Source organism: Aulonocara sp. 'chitande type north' Nkhata Bay, linkage group LG12 (genome assembly GCF_057382095.1).
Source record: "Aulonocara sp. 'chitande type north' Nkhata Bay isolate Kocher_YH1m ecotype deep benthic linkage group LG12, A_spYH_male_GT1.1, whole genome shotgun sequence".
Lineage (NCBI taxonomy): Eukaryota > Metazoa > Chordata > Actinopteri > Cichliformes > Cichlidae > Aulonocara > Aulonocara sp. 'chitande type north' Nkhata Bay.
Genome location: NC_141355.1, coordinates 1,627,571 through 1,654,637, shown reverse-complemented (window position 1 = coordinate 1,654,637; position 27,067 = coordinate 1,627,571). Strand labels below are relative to the sequence as shown.

Genomic DNA, 27,067 nt, shown 5'->3' with positions numbered 1-27,067 from the left:
GGCCCCAGGATGGTGGAAGGATGACTCCGCAGCTTACTTATGATACCTGACAGTGTATTTCACAGAATAGGTGCACAACTGAAGTCCATTCTGAGAAGCATTAAACAATGAATATAAAGTTGGATTAAATTAATTGTTAATTTGTGATTTGTTTGGGTGTATCTCATTCAACTGGAAAGATGTGTTTATTTTATAATCCTTTTGAACAGTTTTATAATTTTACTGAATAAAGAAAGAAACATGAAAAACAAAACACAAAAAGTCACAAAAACATTTGCTGCAAAACTTTCTAAAGCTTGACAGCTCTGTTAGGTTTTTCTTATGCACAGACACACACACAGACAGACACACACACAGACAGACACACACACACACACACACACACACACACAGACACACACACACACACACACACACACACACACATAATTACACTTAAACTCGGCTCCTGGTTTCTTTACCTTCTTGGTCCATAAAGTCACTTATAGTTACAGACACGTGGGACCTTTGGAGGATACGTGCTCCAACACTGGGGCCGAGATGTGTGGCGTCTATATGGACAGAGTGGCCTTCATGTAGGCCAGCCGCTTGAATGCAGACATATGTTGGCATCTACACACAGAGTCTTTGTTGTTTTCCACGTCTGTGTAATAACACATCTCAAACAGGGCTGGAGTTCATCTCGTCATTGTCTCGGTGCATCACTGCACTTTATTAACTATTTCTCAGTCAAATGTGCTGAAAGGAGCACCATATGCCACATTTTCCCTTATTTCATGGCATAATTATCTGTGCTGCATGTGTATATATTGCACATAAGTATTCACTTACCATTCCAAACCACTGAATTATGTTCCAATCACTTCCATGTCCACAGGTGTCTAAAATCAGGCACCTGTGCATGCAGCCTGCTTCTACCTGTGTGAAAGAATGGCTCACAGAACTCCAGCGCTGTGCCGCGACACAATACCACCTATGGAAAAAACCCATTCATGAAGTATCCTACTAAATATTCCCGAGTCAACTGTTAGTGAAACTATAAGAAAGTGGAAGTGTTTGGGAATGACAGCAACTCAGCCACAGTGGTGGGAGATGTAAAGTCATAGAGCAGGATCAGAAGTCGCCGACTTTCTGCAAAGTCAATTCCTACAGACCTCTGAACTTGACGTGGCCTTCAGATGAGCTCAAGAACAGCAATGGAATCAGTTTCAGTGGCCGAGCAGCTGCATCAATGCTTTACACCAAGGGCAGCGCAAAGTCTCTTATGCAGCAGTTCAACCACAGTGATGGGTTTGGTTGACCTGTTAATAATTATTCCTAGAGTAGGGCACATATATATATATGCGTTCACACTGATGTCTTTAATCATAAGGTAGTAGAAATGACAGAGACGACCACTGTACATGGTTAGCATGCATATATTTTGGCCTGCAGGTCAATTTAACTCTGTTTGTGCTGCTACTGCTGTTGGTGCTTGCAGCACTCTACCTTCCTCTAGTGGTTGGTTGATGCTGACAATGATTGTAACACTCTGTAGGACTTAATGCCTGTGACACCACCAAGTGCACCCAGAGACATCCTTGTAAGATGACCCAGTTTGACAACGCCAGCCTCCACAAACTTGGTCCATATTGTAGCAGAAGAAAACACAGTGCTGGGAATGAAGTCATTAAAAAACAGCGGCTCCTCGAAAAGCCACATCCCAGGTCTGGGGTCAGGAGCACGAGCGACCTTCAGCGCCCGCCAGGTGTTCACCACCGAGCTGTAAAATGGCACAAGTCCAGACAGATCCACCTGATCCAACTTCAGAAGAAAGAGGAGTTTATCCAAACCAAGCCGGCCCGCTCTCCTAAGCAGCACCTGAGCAGAAGCCATCCAGCTGTGACCACAGCCACACAGCAGCCTCTGTGCCGTCTGCAGTCTAAAGGCTGCTGTTCTGGACAAAATCTATAACTCAGTGTATCAAATATTAAAGACATTCAGCATCTCTCATGTTTCTGTCTCTTTATAAAAACAGCTGCTCTTTAAAACTGACCCAATTAAAGAAACATGAACTTCCATATTGATCAGATCAATACACACAGCTCTGATGTCACTACATCTCCTTGGACTCTTCATTGATGGTGGTTTGTGGCCCTCTGCTGGTGAGAAGATGAACTGCATGATGTCAGGTTCATGAACACAGATGACATGAAGTGTTTTTGTTGTGCTTTTTCTAATTGTTCAGGGTTCTGCACCAGGAAACAGCTTCAACACACTCAGAGTTTCAAAATAAAACAGTTGATGTGAGTTGGAGAAAAGAGTCATTTGAATCAGTTTAACCCCTCTGTCATCATCAGAATCAAGTTTGATATCATTTTGATCCTGAAGGAAACACCAATGCGCACCTGCGGACCACTTACGTGCACCCTGCATATAAAGGCTGTGCGAGGCGAAAATTCATCTAGTAAGTTGACGGAGTTCTTTGTTACACCTGGGAAAACGAGGATGTTGCATCTGCAGCAGAAGGTGCATTTCATACTATGAAGCGTCACAATAGCTACAGATCCATGGATTGCACTAGTGTGTTGCTAAAAAAAGAAGCATTTCCAGACTTTAACAAAGACTGAAGCTATTGTCAATGGTGTCATAGTGCTACATTCAGTTGAAGTCACTCTTTGGCTCTTCATAAAATCCAGTACTGTGGCATTTCTCAGACTTCAGTAACCAGGAACAGAGAAAATATTCCCAATCGTACTTTGACTGGAAGAATGGTGGCATGCAAAAAAAATTAATTGAGGGTAGAAACGCGAAATGAGACAGCAGAAACCATTGCACAATACCTCACTGGTACCTCACTGGTCATTTTTCTTATACAAAGGAGGTATTATTACTGTAACGTTATTTAATTCTAGAGGTTTTTGAATTATTTTTTTGCACTTCTTGACTTGTAAAAGCCTATAAGACATTTTTTTATTTCACCACTCATTTACTGCACAGAGAAGACATCATTTAAATATGTTAAAATTTTCTTTAAACAAACAGTATTATTAAAATTCGTCATGACTGGGCCAAGTGTCCTCTTTTTTGGAAATCAGAATATGGTCACCCTAATAATTACTTCCTCCAAACCATCAACCTGTCTTTTAGACCCCATTCCTACAAAACTGCTCAAAGAAGTCCTGCTATTAATTAATTCTTCGATCTTAAATATGATCAACCTATCTCTAATAATCGGCTATGTACCACAGGCCTTCAAGCTGGCTGTAGTTAAACCTTTACTCAAAAAGCATCTCTAGACCCAGCAGTCTTAGCTAATTATAGGCCAATCTCCAACCTTCCTTTATATCATAGTCGACCATAATATCCTATTAGAGCGATTAGAACATGCTGTAGGTATTACAGGTACTGTGCTGCAGTGGTTTGTATCATATCTATCTAATAGACTCCAGTTTGTGCATGTAAATGGAGAGTCCTCTTCACACACTGAGGTTAATTATGGAGTTCCACAGGGTTCAGTGCTAGGACCAATTCTGTTTACATTATACATGCTTCCCTTAGGCAGCATCATTAGAAGACATAGCATACATTTACACTGCTATGCAGATGACACCCAGCTCTATCTGTCTATGAAGCCAGATAACACACACCAATGAGTTAAACTGCAGGAATGTCTTAAAGACATAAAGACCTGGATGGCCGCTAACTTTCTGCTTCTTAATTCAGATCAAACTGAGGTTATTGTACTCGGCCCTGAAAAGCTTAGAAATATGGTATCTAAGCAGATTCTTACTCTGGATGGCATTACCTTGGGCTCCAGTAACGCTGTGAGGAACCTTGGAGTCATTTTTGACCAGGACATGTCCTTCAACGCACATATTAAACAAATATGTAAGACTGCTTTCTTCCATTTGTGCAACATCTCTAAAGTTAGAAATATCCATATCACCCTATTAGAGCACTTCGCTCTCGCTCTGCAGGCCTACTTGTTGTTCCTAGAGTATTTAAAAGTAGAATGGGAGGCAGAGCCTTCAGTTTTCAGGCCCCTCTTCTGTGGAACCAGCTTCCAGTTTGGATTCAGGAGACAGACACTATCTCTACTTTCAAGATTAGGCTTCAAACTTTCCTTTTTGCTAAAGCATATAGTTAGGGCTGGACCAGGTGACCCTGAATCCTCCCTGTGTTTCTTCCTCGAATCAAAGAGAATGATCCTCCCCATTGAATCATGACTATCTAGATGAGCACAAGCTCTCTGCTACATGTAGATCAGCCTGGGAGCCGGAGCCAGAGAGAGCCCAAGTACCACTAGTGGTACGTGTACCACAGTTTGAGGAGGACTGATGTAGATGATTACCTGACACATTCCCAGATTTGGTCTAAGTAAACTTAGAGGGTCAAAGGGTTTTTCACCTCTGGTGTTCAGTGGGTCAGGACCAGTCTCTCCAGTACTTTCATAAATGTGAGGCACAGTTATCACTGGCAGCCACAGCAGGATGAAAACCTACTTCTTAAGCACATCTTACTTTTTTTATCTATATTTCTGAACTCACGGGTCGTTCTGGAGCAGCTCTGCTTTTGAGTGTAACACAGACATTCACAATCATACGGACACACCATCATTTCCTTGAATTACATTTTTTCACCCATTTTCAAAACCAACAAATTCTGTTTACAAAAGAAAATATTTAATAATAAAAAACAACTACACGTACCACGATTCTGGACGCTGATGAATACAGGAAACACAACAAGCCTTTTCTGTCAACACTGTTTAAAGAAAAATGGTACAAGTATAAAATAAAGTAACACAGAAACCAGTGGATCCACTACCATCTGCCTACAGGGAACCAGTCGTCTTTATGAACACTCCAATCATGTGTGTTAATAAAGGTGCGAACAGGCAGGAAGTTTAAAGCACGCCGTTCTTACCGTTATTTTATACAGAAAATGGTATTCTGAGAATAGTTCATACGACGTTTTCGCTCATGTCCTAATAGTTCCAATTAAATCCTCATTTCTGGAGCGAGAGAGTCACAGGACACCTGCTCAAACATTTATCTTCATTTGTTTCATGTTGTGATGGATTCACACAGCCTTAAATGTGTCCACACCCACATTTATTAGCACAATATTCAGCTTCTGAATTGAAAAAGTACAAAGTGACCTAAAAATATTCTACGTCCCTCTATTTTTATAACTTTAACAATTTCATGTGGCTGTTTTTGAATTAATGCAGCCACTTCAGAAAGCTGAGACTCCCTGAGACTGGCTGAGCGCAGATTAATGTTGTGATGGGACCATTGCTGCTCTGCTGGGAGACAGAGTGTGCGTGTGCGTGTGTGTGCGTGCGTGTGCGTGTGTGTGCGCGTGTGTGTGTGCGTGTGTGTGTGTGCGTGCGTGTGCACTCAAACAGGAAATGTCTGCACCTGCAGTTTTGCACCAACACATCACATCCTCTGAACTGTTCGTACGTGTTAACACACTGAAGACACGGGAACGGCTCAAAGTCTGGATTTCCTTTGTGAGAGCGATGAGCGTCATGACTGTTTGTTTTCACATTTAAATGAGTCGTGATGTGGGCGGGACTGATGGACAGACATGACTGAGGGCGTGGACTCAACATGATGATAACACCAACAATAACTGCGCGCCTGTGACATGAACTAATGTTAATGAGGCAGCAGCGTTGCCACAGACGTGAGCTTCGATTACATGGATGCTTTGCCTGCTGTGACAAGGCGACATGTCTGCTGTAACTATGGAAACTATTAAACGGGAAACAGTATGTGAAGAACGTCAGGACGTCACTGTGAACATAGTGCAGGTGTATACATCACATGTACCCTGAGATTAACATCCACCTGAACACCTCTGAGAGCACGTCACTGATTACAAACACAAAGCAGTTCGTTAAACTAGAGCGAAGTCTGCAACCTTTAATCACAGCTCTGTGTAACGAACCTGTCAAGCTCTTATTGCTCTGATTCATTTACTGTACGATAGAACAAAGAGTTTGTGTTGGTATGACATGAAATCCACCCTGTAACAACGTCCACAGACACCACCAGAGCTGGAGACGGCTCAGTCCACCGTCTGTGTGGGGAAACACCCACTCACTGTGACAGCGTCTTCTTACGCCCAGCCCAGAGCAGCGGGTCCGCTCTGAGTCCACTCCACACTGGCGAGGCACACAGTTCAGGTCCGATTTACATGAAAGGAAACAAATCGCTACAACAGCTCGGTGTTGTAAATGTTTCCAGTCCTGACAGGACGACGTTCACAGAGCTCAGGCTGAAGCTTTTCCTTTGAAAGTGTAACCATGTACGTCACAAGACTTCCTGTCACCGTGTAGAAAACAAAGTTCAATCAACTAAAACCAAAAACGACATTTTCGTTTTATGTACAAATGTCTGCATGTTGTTAAAGGACCATGAACAGCAAACATGACGTGACATGATTAAGAAACTCATGTCTTCAGTTAATGTGGTCCATGGCATTTATCATGCTAATGCTGTTAAAACAGGCGCTGCCATCATCAGAGTGCTCGTGTGGAAAACTGAACATTTACAATATTTCACATTAAAAAGAAAACCAGCTCCATCAGGTCCAGTACGGCGAGGCTCAATCGAGAGAAATGATATCCGATGTGCCGCCGTCGGCCCCTCCTCCCGTGCCCCCGCCCCCTCCTGTGAGGACCCTAGTGTCATGGAAGGAGCTGGCGGCGTGGCTGATGGCGTCATAGTGGCTGCTGGTTGCTGCAGCTGCATTTTGCATGCTGCTCGTCAGGTTATCCAAGAACATCTGAGGCGAGTAATGCTGCGCAGAGAGACACGCTGGTCAGATCAACGTCAGAGTAAATGAAAGTTTTACTGCATATAACATCTGTCAAAAACAAACAAACAAACAAAAACACAAACTAATTGACGTGCCATATAAAAAAGATTCGGACTTCCACACCTCCGTGGGATGGAGCTACTACAGCGCTGCTCCCTAACAGCTCCATATCCTGTCCCATTCACTCTTTTCATCTACAAAATAAAAGTCCTTTCCTCCTTCCTTAGTGTGCAGCCTCCTGTACGACTCACCACAACTCTGGTTGTGCATTTGCCACCCGTCTTCGCTCTGCATCTACTCTTCCAGCACACTTTGTCTTCAGTGGTCTCACAGAGGATTCAAGGTGGCGCACACAAGAGAAGCCCTACAGTACAGAGATCCCAAAGACTGCAAGGTAACATCAGCAGGCAACAAGGTGAGGAGGTAAGGAACAAAGTGGAAGGCCGAGAAGGCAGTTGAGGTGACAGAGTCACGCCTAAGGCAGAAGACACCGGTGGGGGTCTTAGCAACAGGGGGAGCAGGCTCGGGGTGCTTCCCAAAGGCCCAGGCCTGCAGGGCACAGGGAAAGGAGAGACACCAGCTACTCCAGGAAGAGGTCCGAGCAGGTATGGAGGAGGAGCGAGTAAGCAGGGCCGGAGGTCTCAGGCAGCAGGGAGCGTGGACAAGGTGGGAGAGCACCTTGCAGCTCAAGGTCACCTGGGCAAACATCATGCAGGCAGACTTCCAGCGCATCAGATTCCTCGTGCAGGCAGCCTGCCAAGCCCAGTAAAGCTCCATGTGTGGGGGACGAGTGAGACACCTGCCTGTCCCCTGTGCTTTGGAAGAGGAACCATAGATCCTCGGCAGCTGCCCAAAGGCCCTGGCCGATGGTCGTGTTCTTGGCGACACGACCAGGTGCTCAGAGTAGTTGCTGAAAAGATTGCCTCAGCAATCAGTACCAGCAAGCACCATCACGCTCTGATGAAGCCAATCTCTTTTATTAAGGCTGGACAGAAAGCCCAGGTGCGCCCACATTCAACAACCGGCCCCCAGACACAGCCTCTGATTGGCAGCTGCAGGCTGACCTGGGTAAACAGCACACTGTAAAAACATCCCTGCACCCACACATGATCATCATTTCTGAGGGCTCAAAACATCTGCTCATGCTGAACGCACAGTGCCCTGGGAAGAGCGGATCGAGGAGGTCAACGAGAGGAAGCACGCCAAGTACCAGGAACTAGTGCAGGATAAGGGGCTGAAAGACTTTCTATGAGCCCATAGAGGTGGGATGGAGGGGCTTTGCAGGACGATCGCTCTGCAAAGTCCTAGGCCGGCTGGGTGTGGCTGGAGCAGCGAAGAAGAGCGCCGTCCAGGTTGTGAGCGAGGCAGCAGGGAAAGCCACAAGCTGGCTGTGGATTAAGAGGGCTGATCCGTGGGTAGCTACTGGTGCGCAAGTCGGGGCCTGATCACCCCCAGCTGGGTCGCCTGGGCGAAGGTCTATGATGCTGCGAGACCCGAAACACCTGATGGCCCCAGGATACATCACTGAAGATGCGTACCAGGAGATGTTTCCTGCATAGTGCCTCAGCCAACCTCTTCATTCGCACACTATGTGGCTACTGTGTTTGCATTTGAGACATGCTACTCTGCTTTCCACAGAAACATTTGCACAGACTAAGAGTTGTTGTTGCCGTGACGTGAAGTTAATCTATCGTCTAAATCTTTGCCACGTTTGGTCAGACCTGCTTACACAAAAGAGCCGAGCTTTGAATCTTGGAATTTTGTACCATTTGGCACCACATGTCAAATCCACTCTAACTGAAACAAACAGAAAGCTTGCATGTCAGGAACATTATGAGACTGCGTCACTGTGCTGTCAGTTCAGACAGCATTAAAAAAAGGAGGGAACATAAAACACATACCTGTGGATCAGTTTGAATTAAGGAAAACAGATCCAGACCTGAAAGACAGAAGAATCAGATTTTGAACAGTATCCATGTGCACATAGCTGACAGTCAGTGAGTGTTTCTCTGACTCACTCTGCATGTCTGTGGGGATGGAGGCCAAGGCAGAAGGATGGAAGGGGACTGCATAGTCGGCCAGTGTGGAGTTCAGATACGACGGGTCCAGGGCCTGGACGTTTGGCACTCGCACAGTGGGCTGGTAGCTCAACACTCTGAGAACATCAAAGACAAACACACACAGCTGATGAGCACACATGTAATCATCAACATGCTGGGGTACAGCGCGGTCACACCAGATGGTTCACGGGAAAACTGAAACATGGCTCACCCCTTTGCATGCATCTCCTCATTCTTGGAAATGTAGACGCAGCGTTTCTTGGGTGGAGGGTCTTTGTCCTCTTCATCATCAGAAGAAGAGCTTTCTATAGTCAGATCGATCACATCCGCCCTCTTGGTGCAGCTGGGCTCAGTAGAATGAGGGGCCACCGACGGTTGACGCAAAGGAGCCGAGGCTGAAAGGTAAAGGTCACCTGACATGAGTCTGCTCCTCCCGTCCCAAGAAAAGACCGACAGCAATCATTTTCACATCTTTCAACGAGCTGAATTGAATCTGGTTACTACAGGTGAGGTTTCAGCCAACAGACGGTTTATGGCTAAAATCAGCATGTATGGAGCCACTCTGTAAGCTCTTTAGTCCATTAGTGGACTTAAAGGTTGGGACACTGGGAGAAGATGATGGTCTGTTATTACTGATCCTCACTGGAGGTTTGTTGGACACGCAGTCGGTTCCTCTCCGTCTCTTTCAGCTCAGTTATTGGGTCTGATAACAACACTGTCAAAGCACCAAAAACCTACAGTTTCATTTACAACACAATGACACAAAGATGGATTCATGAATAAATCCATTTCTCCCAGTTCTGTCCCAGTGAGATTAAAAGGATTTCTCAGTGCTGTGCAGACAACAATGAGTCTTTAACAGCTTTGCAAACATCCTTCACCCTTCTTTTGGAAACTTACAGGACTTCTGTTGACACAGGAACAAAACTATTTTAGAAACAGGGTCACGTGATCACCCCCTGATGCTAATAGTCTGTGGTCGTCCCAGGCCTTATCCTCCTTTCTCCATGACTCACATTCAAAGTTTCAGTCCTGCTCTGTATTATTGTCGACTCTTTATCTTACGATATAAAGCGCTTTAAGAAGACCTTTGTTTTGATTTGGTGATATATAAATACAGTTGAATCAAATATTTTATTTATTTATTTAACAAAGCTCCTAAATCAAAGCAGCCACTGACATTTGTTTTAACACACTAGCCTCTGCAGCCCTGCCCACCATACAGGCCAGTGCTGTGTGCCCACAGGACTCACATATACATGAATCCACACCATCTAGAAGCTGCCAGGTGTGCAGGGGACGATACTTACTGTCCACCTTTGGAACGGACTGAGTGGGGATCTTTACAGCGTCTTTCTTTGGTCTCATTGGACACCACGTCCCATCCTCCTGGAACTTGATTTCATCCACGTCCGAGCAGTCGTTCAGGATCTCCAAGAACAATCTTTAGTACGAGGGAGGGAGGGAGGGAGGGAGAGAGACACAGAGAGAGAGAGACACACAGAGAGAGAGAGAGGTAAAACACTGATGTGAAGTACGGTCACACGAACGCGTCACGCAGGCTGTCAGCACTGTGTCAGTGTTAGAGATGTCCAAACAGCTCAGTCTGATGTCATCAGTACTGATCACATATGCATCTGTGCACAGGGAAGATTACATGCATATTCATTATATGTGGAGTGCAGTGCTGTGCAGAAGGCTAAAGACCTGCCTCAGTTTTGATCATTTGCTTGGAAAATAAGAAATGTCTGCTGTGAATCATTCAAACATGCACTGAACAATCTAAATCTTGTATAAAAAGCAAAACCAGTTTATAGTTCAACTCTAGTATGAACACGTTTGTTCTCAGGCAGCGCTCCTGTAATTCCTTCAGCAGTCTTCAGGAATAACTCTCTGAAGTCTTAATGACTGCTCAATGATCCTGGTCAGGAAATCCCAGGAAGTTGATTCTGTTCATCTGGATGTTTTCAGTGGGAGGAACGTTTCTTCATCCTCCAGCTGACTCCTTCAGTCTCAGCTGACTGCAGCCTTATAAACAGGACAGTTGTGTATTGACTGAAACCAGCAGCACAGATTAAAACTGGGCTGTGAGGTCAGTTTCACAAACCTGGGTGCAAATGACAACATGACCCCATCAGTCTTTTATAGCTGAGGGGAAAATGAGGAGGATGTCTTGTATTTGCAGGCTTTGGGCTTCAGATAGACTCTTCCTTCTTTCAGCTGCTCCTGCTGCCACAGGTCTGCCTCCATCTCAGCCTAACATCCTCTTCTGTCACACCAGCCCTCTCCGTGTCCTCCTTCAGCACATACATGAGCCTCGTCTGTGGTCTTCCTCTTGTTCTTCTGCCCACAAACCTCACTGTGCTCATACATGTCCTGCTCCACCCTCACACGTCCTCATGTAGGACCACACTTCCTCTCAGTATGTTGTCTCTGGCTCCACAGAGACAGTAAGCTCCTGTTTAAGACGTTTTCAGTGCACTTCCTTCACTTGCACATTCCCATCTCTGTCCTTCAATCTCTCGTCCCAGCCAATCGGTCTTTTCTCCAGCCTCAGATGAAGCCTTTTCTTCTGCCGCTCCTCTCGTGGCTGCACACCTAGCCTCCTGTCTACATCCCCTCCCAGACCATCTGCTGAACTCTTCCTTTGGATACGTTCTCATTCCACCACCAAGTCTCCTTGTCCTCTTTCCTCTATCCAGACACTATCCCAAACACCTTCTTGGCAGTTGTGCTGTAGTGCTTCAGTCCAACCCAGACCCCAACTCTTTGCAACAGTCAGCCTTCAGCTTCCACCACGTAATCCTTTCCTCCACCTTCATCCATCCTATACTGCCTAGGTAGACTGTTGCTGCCACCACCTTACAGTCTCCTACCTCTTCAGATGGTACCTTTAAATGAGATGTACCTGTGTGAACCTGGCTCTGCTCACATATTACCTCCATCTTCAACAAAGCTATTTCCATCCTTTTCCACGATCCATCCTCTTGCATTTCTCTTCTTAACATCAAACCTAGTTAACCTCTCATCACCTCTGTTCCTTTCATTTACATTAACATCTTCTCCCGTCACTAACCTCTCTCACCTGGGGACACCAACATGTCATCCAGAGTTTCATTCAGCCTGTGGGGCAGATGGACTGACCACCTTCAGCATCACCTAACGGACTTGCAGCGTCACATTCATGGTCCCACCTTCAATTCAGTGTTATTTATACAGCATTGCAACAACAGTCGCCTCGAGGTGCTTTATATTGTAAGGTAGATACGCAGGTAAACAACACTGAGCTGAGCACAGCCTCACTATAAATTGGGCCAAGCCTACCCAGGCCCGATCCAAGTCACCAACAGGTGGACCTCAGCCATCAGTCCACCTGAGTATCTGACACATACGGGCACCAAACGGTGCATAAAGCACACATGGATGATTGTTCAGTGTTTCACCAGCTGGACCACATCCTCATTTAGGTTTGACAGCATTTCTATTAGATAATGGCGGATGGGAGGAGCATGAATGAGGCTGCAGTTTGGGGAAGGCCTCACAGACCAGTGCAGATCCCCATGTACTGACATGAGGTGGATCAAATGAAAAAGGGAGCTGTGGTCCTGCTTAAATGATCTCCAGTATGTCATGTTTCTGTGATGACGGCCTGCTCAGTTACCCATCAATGATGAGGCTCTCATACGCAGCCTTCTTGTCACACACAGGACAGATCCAGGTGGGTTTCTTCTCATTCATCTGCAGGTAGAGGGCAGCATCGAAACACTGCAAATGGGAGCACGTCACAGCCCTGCATGGCACCATCAGTCGCATCTTACCCAGCTGCAGGACGAAACAAAGCTGAGGTCAGGCCGATGGGTAAACACAGCGGGTCAGCACTCGGCTCATACGTGAAACTCAGGAAATATGAGTGTGTGTAACGCGTTATAGGTTCATGTGTCAACATCTGTGACGTATGTAAGAGTCAAATCATCAGCAGCTTTCTGCATATGTGCACACGGTCATAATGCTGAAGCTGCAGGGAGACTCAACCACACAGCCTCAACTGGAGCTGAAGGGAGTTCCCTCTCAACCGAGCAGAGTTTAATAATCACAGCTCGGCAGGTTTTCTTTAACACTATGACCTTCACCTGACCTCGGCCCAACCAGCTCCTACTTAGGCTACGTTCACACTGCAGGCGAAAGCGCATCAAATCCGATTTTTTTGACCCTATGCGCCCCATATCCAATCATGGTATGACATTTGTGCTCATGATAGCGTTAAGCATACAGTCTAATGAAGGTTAAAAGTGTCGTTCAGCGTTATGTCTGAACTGATATATTGATGAAATGACCTGCATGCTACAATACCCAGGTCAGTTTTGTGTGTTACAATTAGTCAACACATTGTCAACCTAGTGTATAAGAATGTGATACAGTACATTGTGATTGAGTTGATTACACCACTCAATCCTGTGCCTAACACGCTTACATACACATAGACATGAAGTATAATTTCTAGGGTAAAGGTGAAAGACATCTAGCTTTGTCTCTGCTTGGCAACTAGTGATCCGGGCCTACAGGAAGCATCTGGAGCAACCATATAGGGGGAAATGCTGTTAAACACGGAAACTAGTTGAACTGTCGTTAATTATAACCTGTACATGTGATGTTTTGTCTAACGCGAGAAGGGGCGTGAACCCTGACATGATAAAACCATGCTGAAAGTACGTTTTGACGGGAGATCTGGGGTGACAATATCGAGCTGTGCATCTTTCCACACACGTGTTTAATAAAATCATTGTTTTGACGCACTTGGACCAGAGGTCGTTTGTCTCTCACCTCAATCACGAATCGGGACAAGAGCCATGTATGACATTTATCATTTGTTTACATATGAGTCCAGATTTCTCTTCATGTTTTGGTTCATGTCATTTTCCTGCACACTACTTACATGTTGACTGTTTTGTTATGAATGTGTTAGTTTAGTTTGTGCTGCTGTCCAAATATTTTCAGGTCCAAAGCCACAAAACGTCCCATAGAACAGAGTCTGGCTGCAGTTCTATATCAGTGCAGTTCTACAGTGAGGAGGGTTTAAGGTGGAGCTTGTTAGTAACACTACATGTAGACACCTCGTTCTGACTCGTGGACTCAGCACACACAGTGTTCAAACTTCAGGGAGCTTCAAACGTGTCACATGTTGCATGGCTGCTTATTTACCGGGCACATAAGAGACACTCGAAGGCTTGTTGTAGCAATCTCACTGTCTGGATCTGCTGTCAGCTTCTCTTTGACTGGAACACAGAGAGGAGGGCAAAATGCAAAGACACAGGTTGAAACACACACGACAGGGCTTCACCACATCTCTACACTATGAGCCTGGTCTTATACTCAGCTTTGACTCCTGCCTGGAACATGTCAGTCTCAGGCAGGAAATAACTAAGAACATAACTGTCATGTCTCTGCTGTTTGTCAGCATGACCTGATGTCATGTGATCTACCTGATGTCATGTGATCTACCTGAGTATACGCGGGAAACATAAGTGTGAGGAGGATGAATAAAGTCGTAGTAAGACTGTAAAGCTGAGGCATCAGTGTTGTAGTCGCTCATGCAGCTCACGTTTGGGTGAAGACCATTTGATTACAATCAGACCTGTACTGTGTGTGTGGGGGGGGCTTGTTACTGCTGTAACAGTTACTGCTGCTCTGTAACTGTTACAGTAACAAGCTCATTATTACTCAGTGCTCTGGAGTGGTCTGGGTTCCTGATGCCCTTCATCCTCAGTCTTTGCAGGAGCAGGGGAGACGTCAGCTGCCTCACCAAGTACACAGACATGGAGTAGGTCTGAAACAAAGACGGCGTGGCTCATACTCAGTGTGAAACAGCAGGAGTCAAACACACGCTCAGGATTAAAATGACATCAATAACAGGAAGGAACAACAGATGTTCAATGACACAACCGGCTTCAGCTATAGAGATTGAAAATGTGACGTCACTCAGGGGTAAAACCGCAAAGGATTCTGGGAACTCGTGGCAAGCGGTACTATCGCACGCAGGCTTTCAATTGAAATCAGTCACACAGCGATAAAAAGAAACACAAAAATGTCAAGAAGCCGTTGTATTATTAACTGCAATAGCCGGTCGCATGACAGCCACGGGAAGCCGACGGGTAAAGAGATCGGTTGTTATCGGATTACGTCGTTGAAGAGAAATTGTTCGAGCCATGTTTCCGAAGTAACAAAGAGGCGACTGGATTGCAGCCATTCAAAGACCAAATATAACGTCCCAGAACACTCCAGCTCACAGGTTAGTCTGCTCCAAGCATTTACACGAAGGTCAGTGTTTTTTAGTAGTTAATGCGTCATTTTCATAACATAATTGGTGATATAGGTTACAAGCAAGTCTGGCGCTGAACAGAAATTGTCGCGCTATGCTCCTTTATTTATTGTGCATAAATAGTGAATTGTCCTGACACAATATTGCGTTTCGCTTCTGTTATTATGGTACATTGACAAAAACATATACTTTTATTCACAGGATAAAACAGGTTTTTTGTATCACTAATTGCCCAGTACGATTACAGCATACAGTATTATTGTCACTGCTACATTTCTGTGATGCTACCAGAAATTATTTCCACTGCTAATTAATTACCGTTGAGCTCAAAGGTCCTATTAATAAACGGTTAAGGAATGTGTATTTATGACGACGATTTGTGAGACTGGTAAACTTATGATACGTACGATGGTCTTTACTTTCTACACGGTGCATTTCAAGGTCCTGCACCCATCCGTCGGTAAACTGTACCTGGGCTTGTTGCAGTGACCTGAAGTTACTAAACTTCACGAGTGTATGCACTCACTCCAAGAACCGTATGATTATAAATCTGAGCGTGGTGAAAGTTGGGCAGCACGCTGATGTCTTTTGTCCACTCTGTGTGCTCGTAAGGGTCTGACCCTTTCACTCCTTTGATTTTTTCCTCGTATCTTTTCTTTGACTTTTCATCAAGTCTGTCTTTGTACGGACCGGCATTGCTCTCCTTCGTTTTGTACATACCTTTTTGGGGGGCAAAGAAAAAGCAAGAATTTATTGGAACTGAAGAATGAACATTTTGCGGTGCTGCAAATGCTTGCATTTGATGCAGGTACTTGGATTGTTTTGCCACGAGTTCCCGGCATGCAATGCGCAAAAATCACGTGGTCTGTCAATCTCTATTGATGCTTCTCATTGTCACACTAATAATAACAACAGAGACACTTCATACACAGTGTGGATCACTGATGTTTGGCATCAGGTAAAGTCTCGTGTCTCGACAACATCCCATACACACATCTGTCTGTTTCATATCTACGGTGAGTTTCTCTTTAACAGGTTGTTGCTGCTGTGAGTCCCTGCAGCCAGAGCCCGGTTGCTGTTTCTTCCAATTCTGCTGTTTTGCTTCAGAGATGAGACTAGAACGATGTGACTGTAAATGTGTTCCTTTAAAGAGAAGTGTGTGTGTGGCAGTATCCAGATTACAACCCTGTGAATTCAGAGAGCATCACCACCTCCACACATCACAGCGCATAAACATAAGCATGCTTAAAACATTTCCAACTTGAGCTTCTTCTCTTACCTTTCCAATTTCAGGTGCCCATGTCACTGAAATCTGATTGGGTACTGCAGATGAGAGTCTAACAAGGGAGGTAATGTTGAGTGGTCTTCCTGGTCTCTTCTGTTCCACGCCATTTTTTGGTGGCGGTGCGTAGCCCTGCAGGCAGAAATCCAACGTTAGCATATTCACAATATAAAGTTTGCCTGGCTTCTTGTTTGACTGCAGTACAACGAGCACTTACTGGCAAAGGAAACAGTTTTCCATTGACCTTTATGCAAAGACTGTTGGGGTAATTGTCCTCCTGAGGGCAGCTCGTCTCTGATAAACAAAACCTGAAAACACACAGAAACATTTCAGAGCCCAGTACGAAACTTTAGATATAGTCAGATATACACAGATATACACAGATATACACAGATATACTCTGATATACACAGATATACACAGATATACTCTGATATACTCTGATATACTCTATTTAGGTAACTGAGACTTCATCAGTACTCTTAACTGAGAAGTGGGTCGAGCCTAACTGCTGTAGGAGAAATAAGACAGAGCTGTATTTATATTTAAAAATCTGGACAATAATGTTTTTTCTGAAACGCAAACAACGAGATCTGTTACAAGCAGTTATTTATGAATGTTTACTGTCATAATATGACAGAAATAATCTGGTTTGATTGTCACAGGAAGTCAGGGACCAGTCCCAGTGTGTTCAGATCAGTGGGCTGGTATTTCTCCTGTTTTCATTTATCAGCCACTACAGAGTGTAAAACATCCACACTAACATCTCACAGAGGACAATATGACGGGGGTCAGGTTCTAATGTAAAGCCCTCTTCACACCGACCGCGTCAATTCACCCGCCGTGTATATCTGAACCAAGCTGGAGCTTTCTGACGTTTCCGAATCAAGAGATCTGACCAATCAGATTACAGCATTTGGTAACAGGTGCCCTCGTAGCTCAAATCTCGCACTGGTATGAATATTCAATGATATGGAAATACAGTTTGTAGCTCAGACACAGCTAGATGCTGCTCTGGGTCCATCTGAATGACCTCTCTGAGTTCAAACTGCCATCCTGAAACATGTATGTACGCTGTGATATTCTCCATGTTGCTGCCTGCTCGTGAGAACCGGAGGAACTCGGAATCTCTGCTTCCTCCTTTTCTCCTTCAGGATCATCAGGACCAGATCATCATCGCTTCAGCTTCTTCTTTTGTTTTTAAACCGTTCGTTTTTTGAGGACGAATTTTCCTCAAAATTCAGTGTGTATAAGTCACACATCGGTTTAGATTGATCAAATCTGCAATGTCGTGTTGTCTTTAGGCACTGTGTTCGGTGTATAAATGTCACTTTAAGTGTTTACAGAAAACTGAACATCCTCACCTCAGCTGAATCTGAACCATATAGTCTCTCCTCCCACCTGGTAGAAAGTCTCTGAAAAAGTTTAAATCAGTTAAAGTCGATTTTAAAAACTTTTTTCAGTTACTGCAGATGAACTGACCAATCAAGAAACAGGCTTACCGGGAGATGCACACTTCTCTAACTTGTTGTGGCGTCAACGCAAAGATAAAATATTTTTCCTGGTGGTACCTCTGAGCCGTACTCGCTCCTGTCAACAGAAACCAGGGCTGTCAAGTCAGGTTACAACACACACACACACTTTCTCTGTCATTTATATTTTGGACAAACGATCCTGACTTCAATGATTTCTCCACTGAGATCGGCACCATCTCTCTGTTAGCTGTTGTTATACTGACTGTTGCCCCACAGCAGTGACTTTTATCATCATGTGCCTGAGTACACTGAGTCCATCCTCACCCACCCACGACCTGTTTCAGTCTGCATCCTTAAAGGACGCCCTCCCTGGTGCTCTCAAACCACTCATGTGCTACTGCTGTTCCTGCACTTCAGTTCAGTTCCTGTTCCATGATGGTAACAGCAGTAACACCTCCAACAACATCATGCTGCGCAAAAGGCTCCACAGCAGCGTGTGCTCAGCCCACTACTCCTCACCCAGCTGATCCACCAACCAAATCACTGGGTTTCCAGACGACATGGCACCATCAGCATTGCTGTTGATGGCTCCACACTCCTCCTGCGTTTGGGAAGGAGGTATCACGGCATCCAGAATCTGTCTGAAAGACTGCTGAACAGCTTCATTTATCAGGCTGGGGAGGTGTTTGGAGTTTCATTGTTTTGTAGTGTTGGTCATGTGACAGCCTTGTGTGTCACAGGGTTTAGCTAACCCAGTATTTAAGTTCCAGTTTGTCTTGTGTTTGTTTTTGTAGCTAATATTTGGAGTTTATCGAGTTGACCTCTTTTCTTGGTCTGCCTGTCCAAGTTTTGGATTTGTTCATCATTTTTCATATTTCAGGGTAAATAAAAACACATTTTTTGATTTAAACACCTGTGTCCTCGATGCTGTTGATGTGTAATTAACTGAAATTACAAATAGATTTTTGGGACTAGGACAATCAAATTAATTACATTTTCTGTCCTCTAGATGGCAACATTGTGTACTGATTGTCAAGCAGACGGGACAAGTTATGAGCCAAGTATACTCACTCCAACAGTCATGTTGGGACTAGGGGTGGGCGATAGAAACGATATAAATTTGGCCAACGATAGAGATTTTGATTACACCACTCAATCACGTTAGCGCATGTTGATGATGTCATCAAGCTGCGCCTGTTTTGGTCAAAAGCATCGCAGCGGCTACAACCATCATCATCTGCAAATTATGCCGACAGTCACAGCAAAGAGATGAAGCACTTTTGAAATATGGGGAAAGCCAAAAACTGCACTTCCTCTACTTCCGTAACATTGATTCATTAATGTTGGATTCTCTCGCAGCTGCTCTATTCCGGTGTTGTTTCAGTATATTAATAACTAACCTCGTATTGTGGATGAATAATCTCAGTTGTTCTCCTGACTTAGTTTGGCCCGTGTACAGCATCCTGCTATGTGATTGCATTTGTCCCTGACCACCAGAATCCCTCACGTTAACTTTTATCGAGTGGAAAAAAAGTTGGCGTTCAACCTCCAGCTTCACTGTGCTAATGTTATGCTAACATAGCTGTGTCGCTAGCAGTCACGTAGCACAACATTATATAGCAGCTAGCCCAACTTCAGTAACCCTGCAAACGTCACTGCTGTTTAGTTTCTGTCTTCATTTATGTTGGAAGTGACAGCAGAGCTGTACGTTTGAATTAGTTTCAAAAATCTCTCAGTCAGAACATGGTATGAAATGTTTAGGTGGTAACTAGCGAGCTAACTTCCTGTTAACTTCTAACTCCGTTAAATTTAATAAATTCTGTTTTCATGGATGCCTGGATGTTAAACCTAACTGTTACACCTGATAAAGCAGCAACGCTGATGATTTTATTAAAGATGAAAGAATTTAGACCGTTTTTAACTCTCAGTGTTCGTTTGATTTGGGACCTGAAGCGGACGGAGTTTTGGACCCAGATTACTCCGCGAGGCTCCTCACTACGGCAGCCGTAATGCTCTGACAATCCATCAAACATTTTTAACAGATTTCTGCAGCCAAAATCGGTTCGAGGTCAGTAAGCACAACCAGAATTCATACATAAGGAACACTCTCTCGATTTTTGAGAAAATTAAAGGATTTTAAGTCCTTATAGTGTGAAAAATACGTTATACAGAAGAAAAGAATATATCGCGATATATATCGTTACCGCACGTGCTTCAAATTATATCGTGATATGGATTTTAGGCCATATCGCCCAGCCCTAATTGGGACCATTTAAAGTAGTACTGCGGGTATAAAATACTCACTGCAGTATTCTCCTGAGCCACAGGTGTCACCACTCAGACTACACCACCATGTCAGTGCTGACAGAGGCGAGGAAAAGTCAAAACTGGAAGTCAAGACTTTGCCGAGTGTTTTTGTTCTTTCCAAACTGTTCCAGCGTCTCCTTCTGTGTATCTGCACGTCTCTGAGCTCCTGTTCTGGAGCATCATTAACATGGGAGTAAAAGACTCTTCCACCCAGATGGGCAACGCACCTGGTTGTAAAAAATCAAGACCAGTCGACACACCACAAGTTTGTGTCTTGTGACACATGATGTGACGTCAAACTAAGCGGCGCACCAGATAAGAAGTTGCAACACGCGTTTGCGTCCATATAAAAGGCACTGTTTTTGTCCGCTAGAGTGGGATTTTCACGGCACATTCTGCACCACATCTCTGTGCGTTCATCATTTGTTTGAAGCCAGCTCACCTCCTGCAACCACTTTTCCAAGAACACGCGCTTCTTTTGTGGTTCGGACTCCTTCTGACATTTCTTTGGAGGTGGAGGAACACTAAAGTAATTGCTTAAAGGAGCTTCTTCGACATCTTTAAGCGTTCTAAACAAATGTCTGTCCTCCTCCAGAAAATCTTATGTACACAAACACGCGTTGCAACTTCTTATCTTATGCGTGTTTTTTATTTTGACAGCGAATGCGCACCTGCGGACCACTTATGTGCACCCCTGGTTATTTAGCTTGTCATATTGCAGCCACAGAAATTCTTTTGTCCATGAAACCATAAAGCTGCACTTTCTTTTTGTTCTTTTCCGTTTTGTGGTAAGCTTTTCTTTGGCTGTCACTTCTTCACCCTGACCTGTCTTATTTGGCTGAACTAAAATATATATCCTGCTGCTTTTACACACACGCTCACGTTGTCAGCGATTCTCTGCTCGATCAACCTCTCACATGTTTAAGCTGTGGGAGATTTCACTTGTCATGTTTGCATAGTAAGCTAACGATTGATAAGACAATGTCAGAGGAATTGGTGCGCAAATTATCGTCACTCACCAATCAGTACTGTCGCTCTCTATGCACAGTTTGCGCGATTGCAAAGTGAAGCAAAAAACAAGCGCAAATTCAAACGCGATTTCAATATGTCACATATTGACAGTGGCTCACCGATTCCAATGACATAATTACCCAGCTACATTTCCGAAAGAATGCAAAAGCATTGACATATATTTTTCCTTCCTATGATAGCCCGACGGGCAGGGCTGAGATAGATTTTGGTAGCCCGACTGGAAAAATCGCTAGCCCCGGGACGTCGGGCTAGCGATTTTGCGAGCCCTGCTCTAGGAACAACAAGTAGGTCTGCAGAGCAAGAGCGAAGTGCTGTAATAGGGTGATATGGTACTACAAGGTCATTAAGATAAGATGGGGCCTGATTATTTAAGACCTTGTATGTGAGGAGCAGGATTTTGAATTCTGGATTTAACAGGAAGCCAAAACAGGAGAAATCTGCTCTCTCTTTCTAGTCCCTGTCAGGACTCTTGCTGCAGCATTTTGGATTAGCTGAAGGCTTTTCAGGGAGTTTTTAGGACTTCCTGATAATAATGAATTACAGTCGTCCAGCCTGGAAGTAATAAATGCATGAACTAGTTTTTCAGCGTCATTCTGAGACAGGATATTTCTAACTTTAGAGATGTTGTGCAAATGGAAGAACGCAGTCTTACATATTTGTTTAATATGTGCGTTGAAGGACATGTCCTGGTCAAAAATGACTCCAAGGTTCCTCACAGTGTTACTGGAGGCCAAGGTAATGCCATCCAGAGTAAGAATCTGGTTAGATACCATATTTCTAAGCTTTTCAGGGCCGAGTACAATAACCTCAGTTTTATCTGAATTAAGAAGCAGAAAGTTAGCGGCCATCCAGGTCTTTATGTCTTTAAGACATTCCTGCAGTTTAACTCATTGGTGTGTGTTATCTGGCTTCATGGACAGATAGAGCTGGGTGTCATCTGCATAGCAGTGTAAATGTATGCTATGTCTTCTAATGATGCTGCCTAAGGGAAGCATGTATAATGTAAACAGAATTGGTCCTAGCACTGAACCCTGTGGAACTCCATAATTAACCTCAGTGTGTGAAGAGGACTCTCCATTTACATGCACAAACTGGAGTCTATTAGATAGATATGATACAAACCACTGCAGTGCAGTACCTGTAATACCTACAGCATGTTCTAATCGCTCTAATAGGATATTATGGTCGACAGTATCGAACGCTGCACTGAGGTCTAGCAGGACAAGCACAGAGATGAGTCCACTGTCAGAGGCCATAAGAAGATCATTTGTAACCTTCACTAAAGCTGTTTCTGTGCTGTGATGAGCTCTGAAACCTGACTGAAACTCTTCAAATAAACCTCTGCAGATGATCTGTTAGCTGTGTGACAACTACTCTTTCAAGGATTTTTGATAAGAAAGGAAGGTTGGAGATTGGCCTGTAATTAGCTAAGACTGCTGGGTCATAAACAGATTATTTTGATTTTGTGCAAAAATTATGATTACTTCCCTGTCAGTGCGCCCCAGGGTGGCTGTGGCTACAATGTAGCTTGCCATCACCAGTGTGTGAATGTGTGGATGACTGGATGTGTAAAGCGCTTTGGGGTCCTTAGGGACTAGTAAAGCGCTATATAAATACAGGCCATTTACCATTTACTTCACATTTTAATATTTTTAATGATAACATTATTAGGTTTTTAATGTCCCTTACTGCAGAATAAAGGTTTCTTATGAAAGTTTTGTTTTGTTTTGTTTTTATCTTTAGCTCCATTCTAAGAAAATGACCAGTTTCAAGTGTCCTCAGTGTAGGACACATACAGGATGTCATGCTGAAATGTAAAGCACTTACAATAGAAGACAAACAACAAACTATTCCAGCCTAATTGATGACATTTATGGCATTTGTTTTCTGTGCTGACTGATATGCTGCTCAGTGCTTTGCTGCCTGCTTTTAAATCAGATGTCACTCTGAACATAAACACAAGCTACATGTGATGTCTCTGATGTGTATCTGTTTCTACCCATGCTGATGCTAGCATGACTAAAGCTAGCCAAGCAGCAGTAAATATGTGAAGTAAGGAAGAAGGATATACTCATCAAACAAACAGGATCATAAGAATATAAAACCACGAGCACTACAAATGTAACAGAAATATGTTGACATAAAATGGCATGTTATTTGAAATCTACACGAAACAATGACACAACTACTTTTTTTCAATTTTTTCAATTTATTTATTTTTTACCAATTGTCCAAATTAGTCTGTGATTGGCCTGAGTGTGACAGAAATCATATTTATATACAACTAAATATGACTCAGCAAACATGTTTTAAATGGATGATTCCTCACTTGATGACGAATGATCCATTTCCATATTTGCTGAGTCTTAAATTTGATGTCAGTGAACTTACCAGTGGTTGGTGTTAAAAAAAAAGCCCCCAAATCCCCTATGAGCAAGCACTTGGCGACAGTGGAGAGGAAAAACTCCCTCTTAATGGGAAGAAACCTCTGACAGAACCGGGCTCAGGAAGGGGTGGCCTTCTGTCTCGACCGAGAGGGGTTCAAATGTTCACTGACAATTTAGTTGTATATAAATATGATTTTTAGGACTTGATGTTGACACCAATTATGTGAAATTGGGGACGCACACAGTTCCGCTTCTTCTTGTTCTTCTTCTTCTTCTTACTTGGCGGAATCTCTGGCAGGCTCTTAACTTCATTCTCGAGTTCAGCCACCTTGACATTGAGCATTTTCTGTTTGTCTCGTAGACTTTGCAAAGATCCCTGTACAGAGAATGCAGCTGACTCTTCTTTTTCGATCTTCTGTTGTTCTGTGGTGTCTTTTTCTTTCTGAGGCTCCTGCAGAGACATTGCAGTGGATGGCAGTGAGTCCTCTTTTTCCATCTTCTCCTGTTCTCCAGTCTCGTTTTCTTTCAGAGGCTCACATTTATGCATTTCATTTGCAGCAGTGGAATTTTGTTCTTTGTGCTGCTGTGGGATTTTAAGTGAGCAATCTTTGGCCTCTTTCAGCTCTCGCTCAGGAGATTCTCTCTTCAAATCATGAAGGGCCTTGTTGGGGCAGAGCTGGGATTTCAGGTCACTGATTTCCAGGTTGAGTGTCTCCTGCTCCTGCCTATGTTTAACGGCCTGCTCTTCAAGCTGATTTTGAGCTGCTAGGAGCTGTTTCTGGAGCATCTCAATCTGCTCTTGCTGAATCCTACATTTGAGCTCAAATTCAGCCTCCTTAGAGGACTTCAGTCCTACAGAGTCAGTGTGTGAAGCCTCTGTGGTTGGAGTGGCAGACTCCACACACTGCTCTGTGGTAGGGTGGCTGATTTGGTCCTGCAGGGTAGCAATCACCTCATCCAATATGACAATAGCTTCATTGTCATTTGTGAGAGTGTCTGTCTCACTGATGTCATTGGGCTTATTACTAGAAGCCTCTTCCAGCTGCTCTATGAGGTCTTTAATCGTTTCCTCATAATTTCGCTTGTTCTCGTGAATTTCTTCACAAAGTTTGTTCACCTCAAGCTGGTGATAAGAGGCCCTCTTGTTTGCACCTACCATTTTACAGTAAAGGTTGTTCTGATGGTATTGGGAGGCTTCCAGTTGGTGTCTGAGAGCAGCAATCTCGTGCCAGGGATTAAACGGGGGTCTAAATGTGGGATTGGGTTGATATTGCCAAGTCCCTCCGTTAGGCACAGGGTTTGGTCTGCTGTGGTTCTTCCTATTTCCCTCTCTCTCCATGTCCTCCTTTGCATTTGAAATGGGGAGGGATTCAGCCTTTTCTTTTTCAGGAGTGGCTTCAGTGTTTTTTTGCACTTCTTCATTTTTCGAGTTTGCTCCATAACCCGTGCTGTTTTGAGCTTCAAGAAGAGCCCGGGCATTTGCCCGAGTAATTGGTCTTCTTGGTTCTTCAGCCACTCTTTTCTGTTTTTGCTTTTGTTGTTTCTTTGGTTTCACAACCGTTTCCTTTGGTGGTTGTGCCACAGGAGACTTTTCAGTATTTGGTTGTGCGGCTTTTTTTGCTTCTGCCATTGTAGATGCGTCAGCGTTTGCGTCTGCGTTTCTCTGCGTCTGCCTTGTCTTTGTTTTAACAACCAGGTTGTTTTGTGTTTCTGCCATCCGAGATCCACTGAAGTTGGTTGAATGTCTCCCCTATTTATAGGTTTTTCAGTAGAATGTGCACAGTGACATCACAGGCTGTTCCTGTGATGCGCTGTTCCTTTGAAGTGCCATGATTAGAACAATTCAAAATAAAATGCCCACAAACCTAATGTAAAGGAAAGGCTTTTATTTTGTAGCACATACTGAATTAACACTATAAAAGCTACTCTACAGGAATTGCAGTAAAAAATAAAACTAAAGCAAAATATGTTTTTTAAATGGTTGTTAAAAAAACTAACCAAAGTAGAAGACAACTGTTTAGTGGAAAGTATTCGACATTCTAGAGATTCTCAGGCATAATAACTTCTTTCATAATTTAAACAAGGACAGGTAGAAAACGTTCATATTTAGTGAAAGATATTTATTAACATTATCCAATGAGAGTTACTGAATGTCTGTAGGCAGTGAGATCTTGGTGGTTGCCGAGGCAACAGAATATCATCTATGTTTTGTTTTAAATTCAGTTTCAATGCTGAATCTAAGAAACAACAGACTGCAGAGGGAGACTTTAATAGAGGTTTACTAACTCTTACTATCATATACATTGTGGAAAAATCTGTCTTTATTTAGCATAATATATTTGTTATAAGCACTAAATATGTTTGATGATTAACTGACGATGAACACTAACGTACCAAGCTGAAAATTCTGCTCACCAGTCAGCAGCTTATATTCACAAAAAACGGATAAATCTGCGATCCATGCAACTCTAACCAGCCAACAAAAACATGTGTTCATAATACAAAACAAGTTTACTTTGTGAAATGTTAAAAGGTACAAAAAATAAAACAATAAAATAAAACAATATGTTTTCAAGACTTTTTCACAAGTTCCTATGAACTTCCTATGAGCGTGAGGGCGCCATAAATCATCCCTGCTACCCTCGATGTAACCTAACTGACCATGAGCAGCACTAACACTGGAGAAGCTCGAGAAAGCTTCTAATTCACAGGAAATGACGCAGTTCATCCACCTGCTGTGAAGAGGTCATGGAACAGGAAGTCTGACACCCCTGCAATGGTTTATCTGTGCTCTACACTGGGCTCAGTTTACACGAGTAAAGGCCGACATTTCTTATCGTATTAACCCAATAAAACATTTGACTTTCAGTGTTAAAAACAAAGTGAAAGCAGACCTAGACTTGAAGGTTTGATCAGAACATCCAGCACATCGTAGAAGGGAAGAGGCTTCATCTGCACATCAGGGTGGACAGGGGGGATGGGAGGGGCTGGCTGCTGGAGATTCATGGTGGATGTGGGGACACACGGCTGCTTCACCCGTCTGTGTTACAGAACTTACTCCTGTTTAACATAGAGAAATGAATGCGTATTTACTATGGTTAGCCTTCAATCAACAGAGAACAAGCAGCAGTGATGGTTGGACCTCCACGGTTGGAGACAGACTGGTAACACAGCTCCTTCATACGTAAGCAGAGACAGCCTGATACTGAGCCCAGTAACACGCCTCGACGGTACATGACTGAATACTAGCATAAAATAAAAACAAATTCAAAGAGTTTTCTACAGTCATACTGATGCACTGAGAGAAAAAAGCACAACTGTGTGATGTAGATCTGAGCGTACAGTAACATTTTTAGAATAATGTTGCATAAAAAAGCAAAAGAGGCCCTTTTATT

At 43.8% G+C, this 27,067-nt stretch overlaps 2 protein-coding genes across 3 annotated transcripts in view; both read right to left on the bottom strand.

Moving 5' to 3' along the window:
• Positions 1-4,642: 4,642 nt before the first annotated feature.
• The window catches only part of pias2 (protein inhibitor of activated STAT, 2), a 28,341-nt gene continuing 5,916 nt past the window's right edge, over positions 4,643-27,067 (bottom strand). For both annotated transcript variants that reach the window (XM_086313151.1, XM_086313150.1), the window contains exons 2-14: positions 26,567-26,732; positions 17,974-18,061; positions 17,836-17,886; positions 16,689-16,779; positions 16,469-16,603; positions 14,592-14,697; positions 14,073-14,146; positions 12,535-12,695; positions 10,184-10,317; positions 9,085-9,268; positions 8,832-8,968; positions 8,715-8,752; positions 4,643-6,795 (exon numbers count right to left, since the gene is read on the bottom strand). In XM_086313151.1, coding sequence (XP_086169277.1) covers positions 6,601-6,795; positions 8,715-8,752; positions 8,832-8,968; positions 9,085-9,268; positions 10,184-10,317; positions 12,535-12,695; positions 14,073-14,146; positions 14,592-14,697; positions 16,469-16,603; positions 16,689-16,779; positions 17,836-17,886; positions 17,974-18,061; positions 26,567-26,678 — 1,506 coding nt within the window. In that variant the 5' untranslated portion in view covers positions 26,679-26,732 and the 3' untranslated portion in view covers positions 4,643-6,600. The remainder of the gene's footprint in view (positions 6,796-8,714; positions 8,753-8,831; positions 8,969-9,084; positions 9,269-10,183; positions 10,318-12,534; positions 12,696-14,072; positions 14,147-14,591; positions 14,698-16,468; positions 16,604-16,688; positions 16,780-17,835; positions 17,887-17,973; positions 18,062-26,566; positions 26,733-27,067) is intronic.
• LOC147316627 (uncharacterized) lies at positions 23,626-25,434 on the bottom strand. The gene has a single exon (XM_086312810.1). It carries the CDS (start codon positions 25,387-25,389, stop codon positions 23,869-23,871), a length of 1,521 nt encoding a protein of 506 aa, XP_086168936.1. The 5' UTR covers positions 25,390-25,434; the 3' UTR covers positions 23,626-23,868.

Excerpts from the sequence above, each read along its gene's own strand:
- LOC147316627 (XM_086312810.1), bottom strand. The coding sequence starts at position 25,389 with ATGGCAGAAACACAAAACAACCTGGTTGTTAAAACAAAGACAAGGCAG.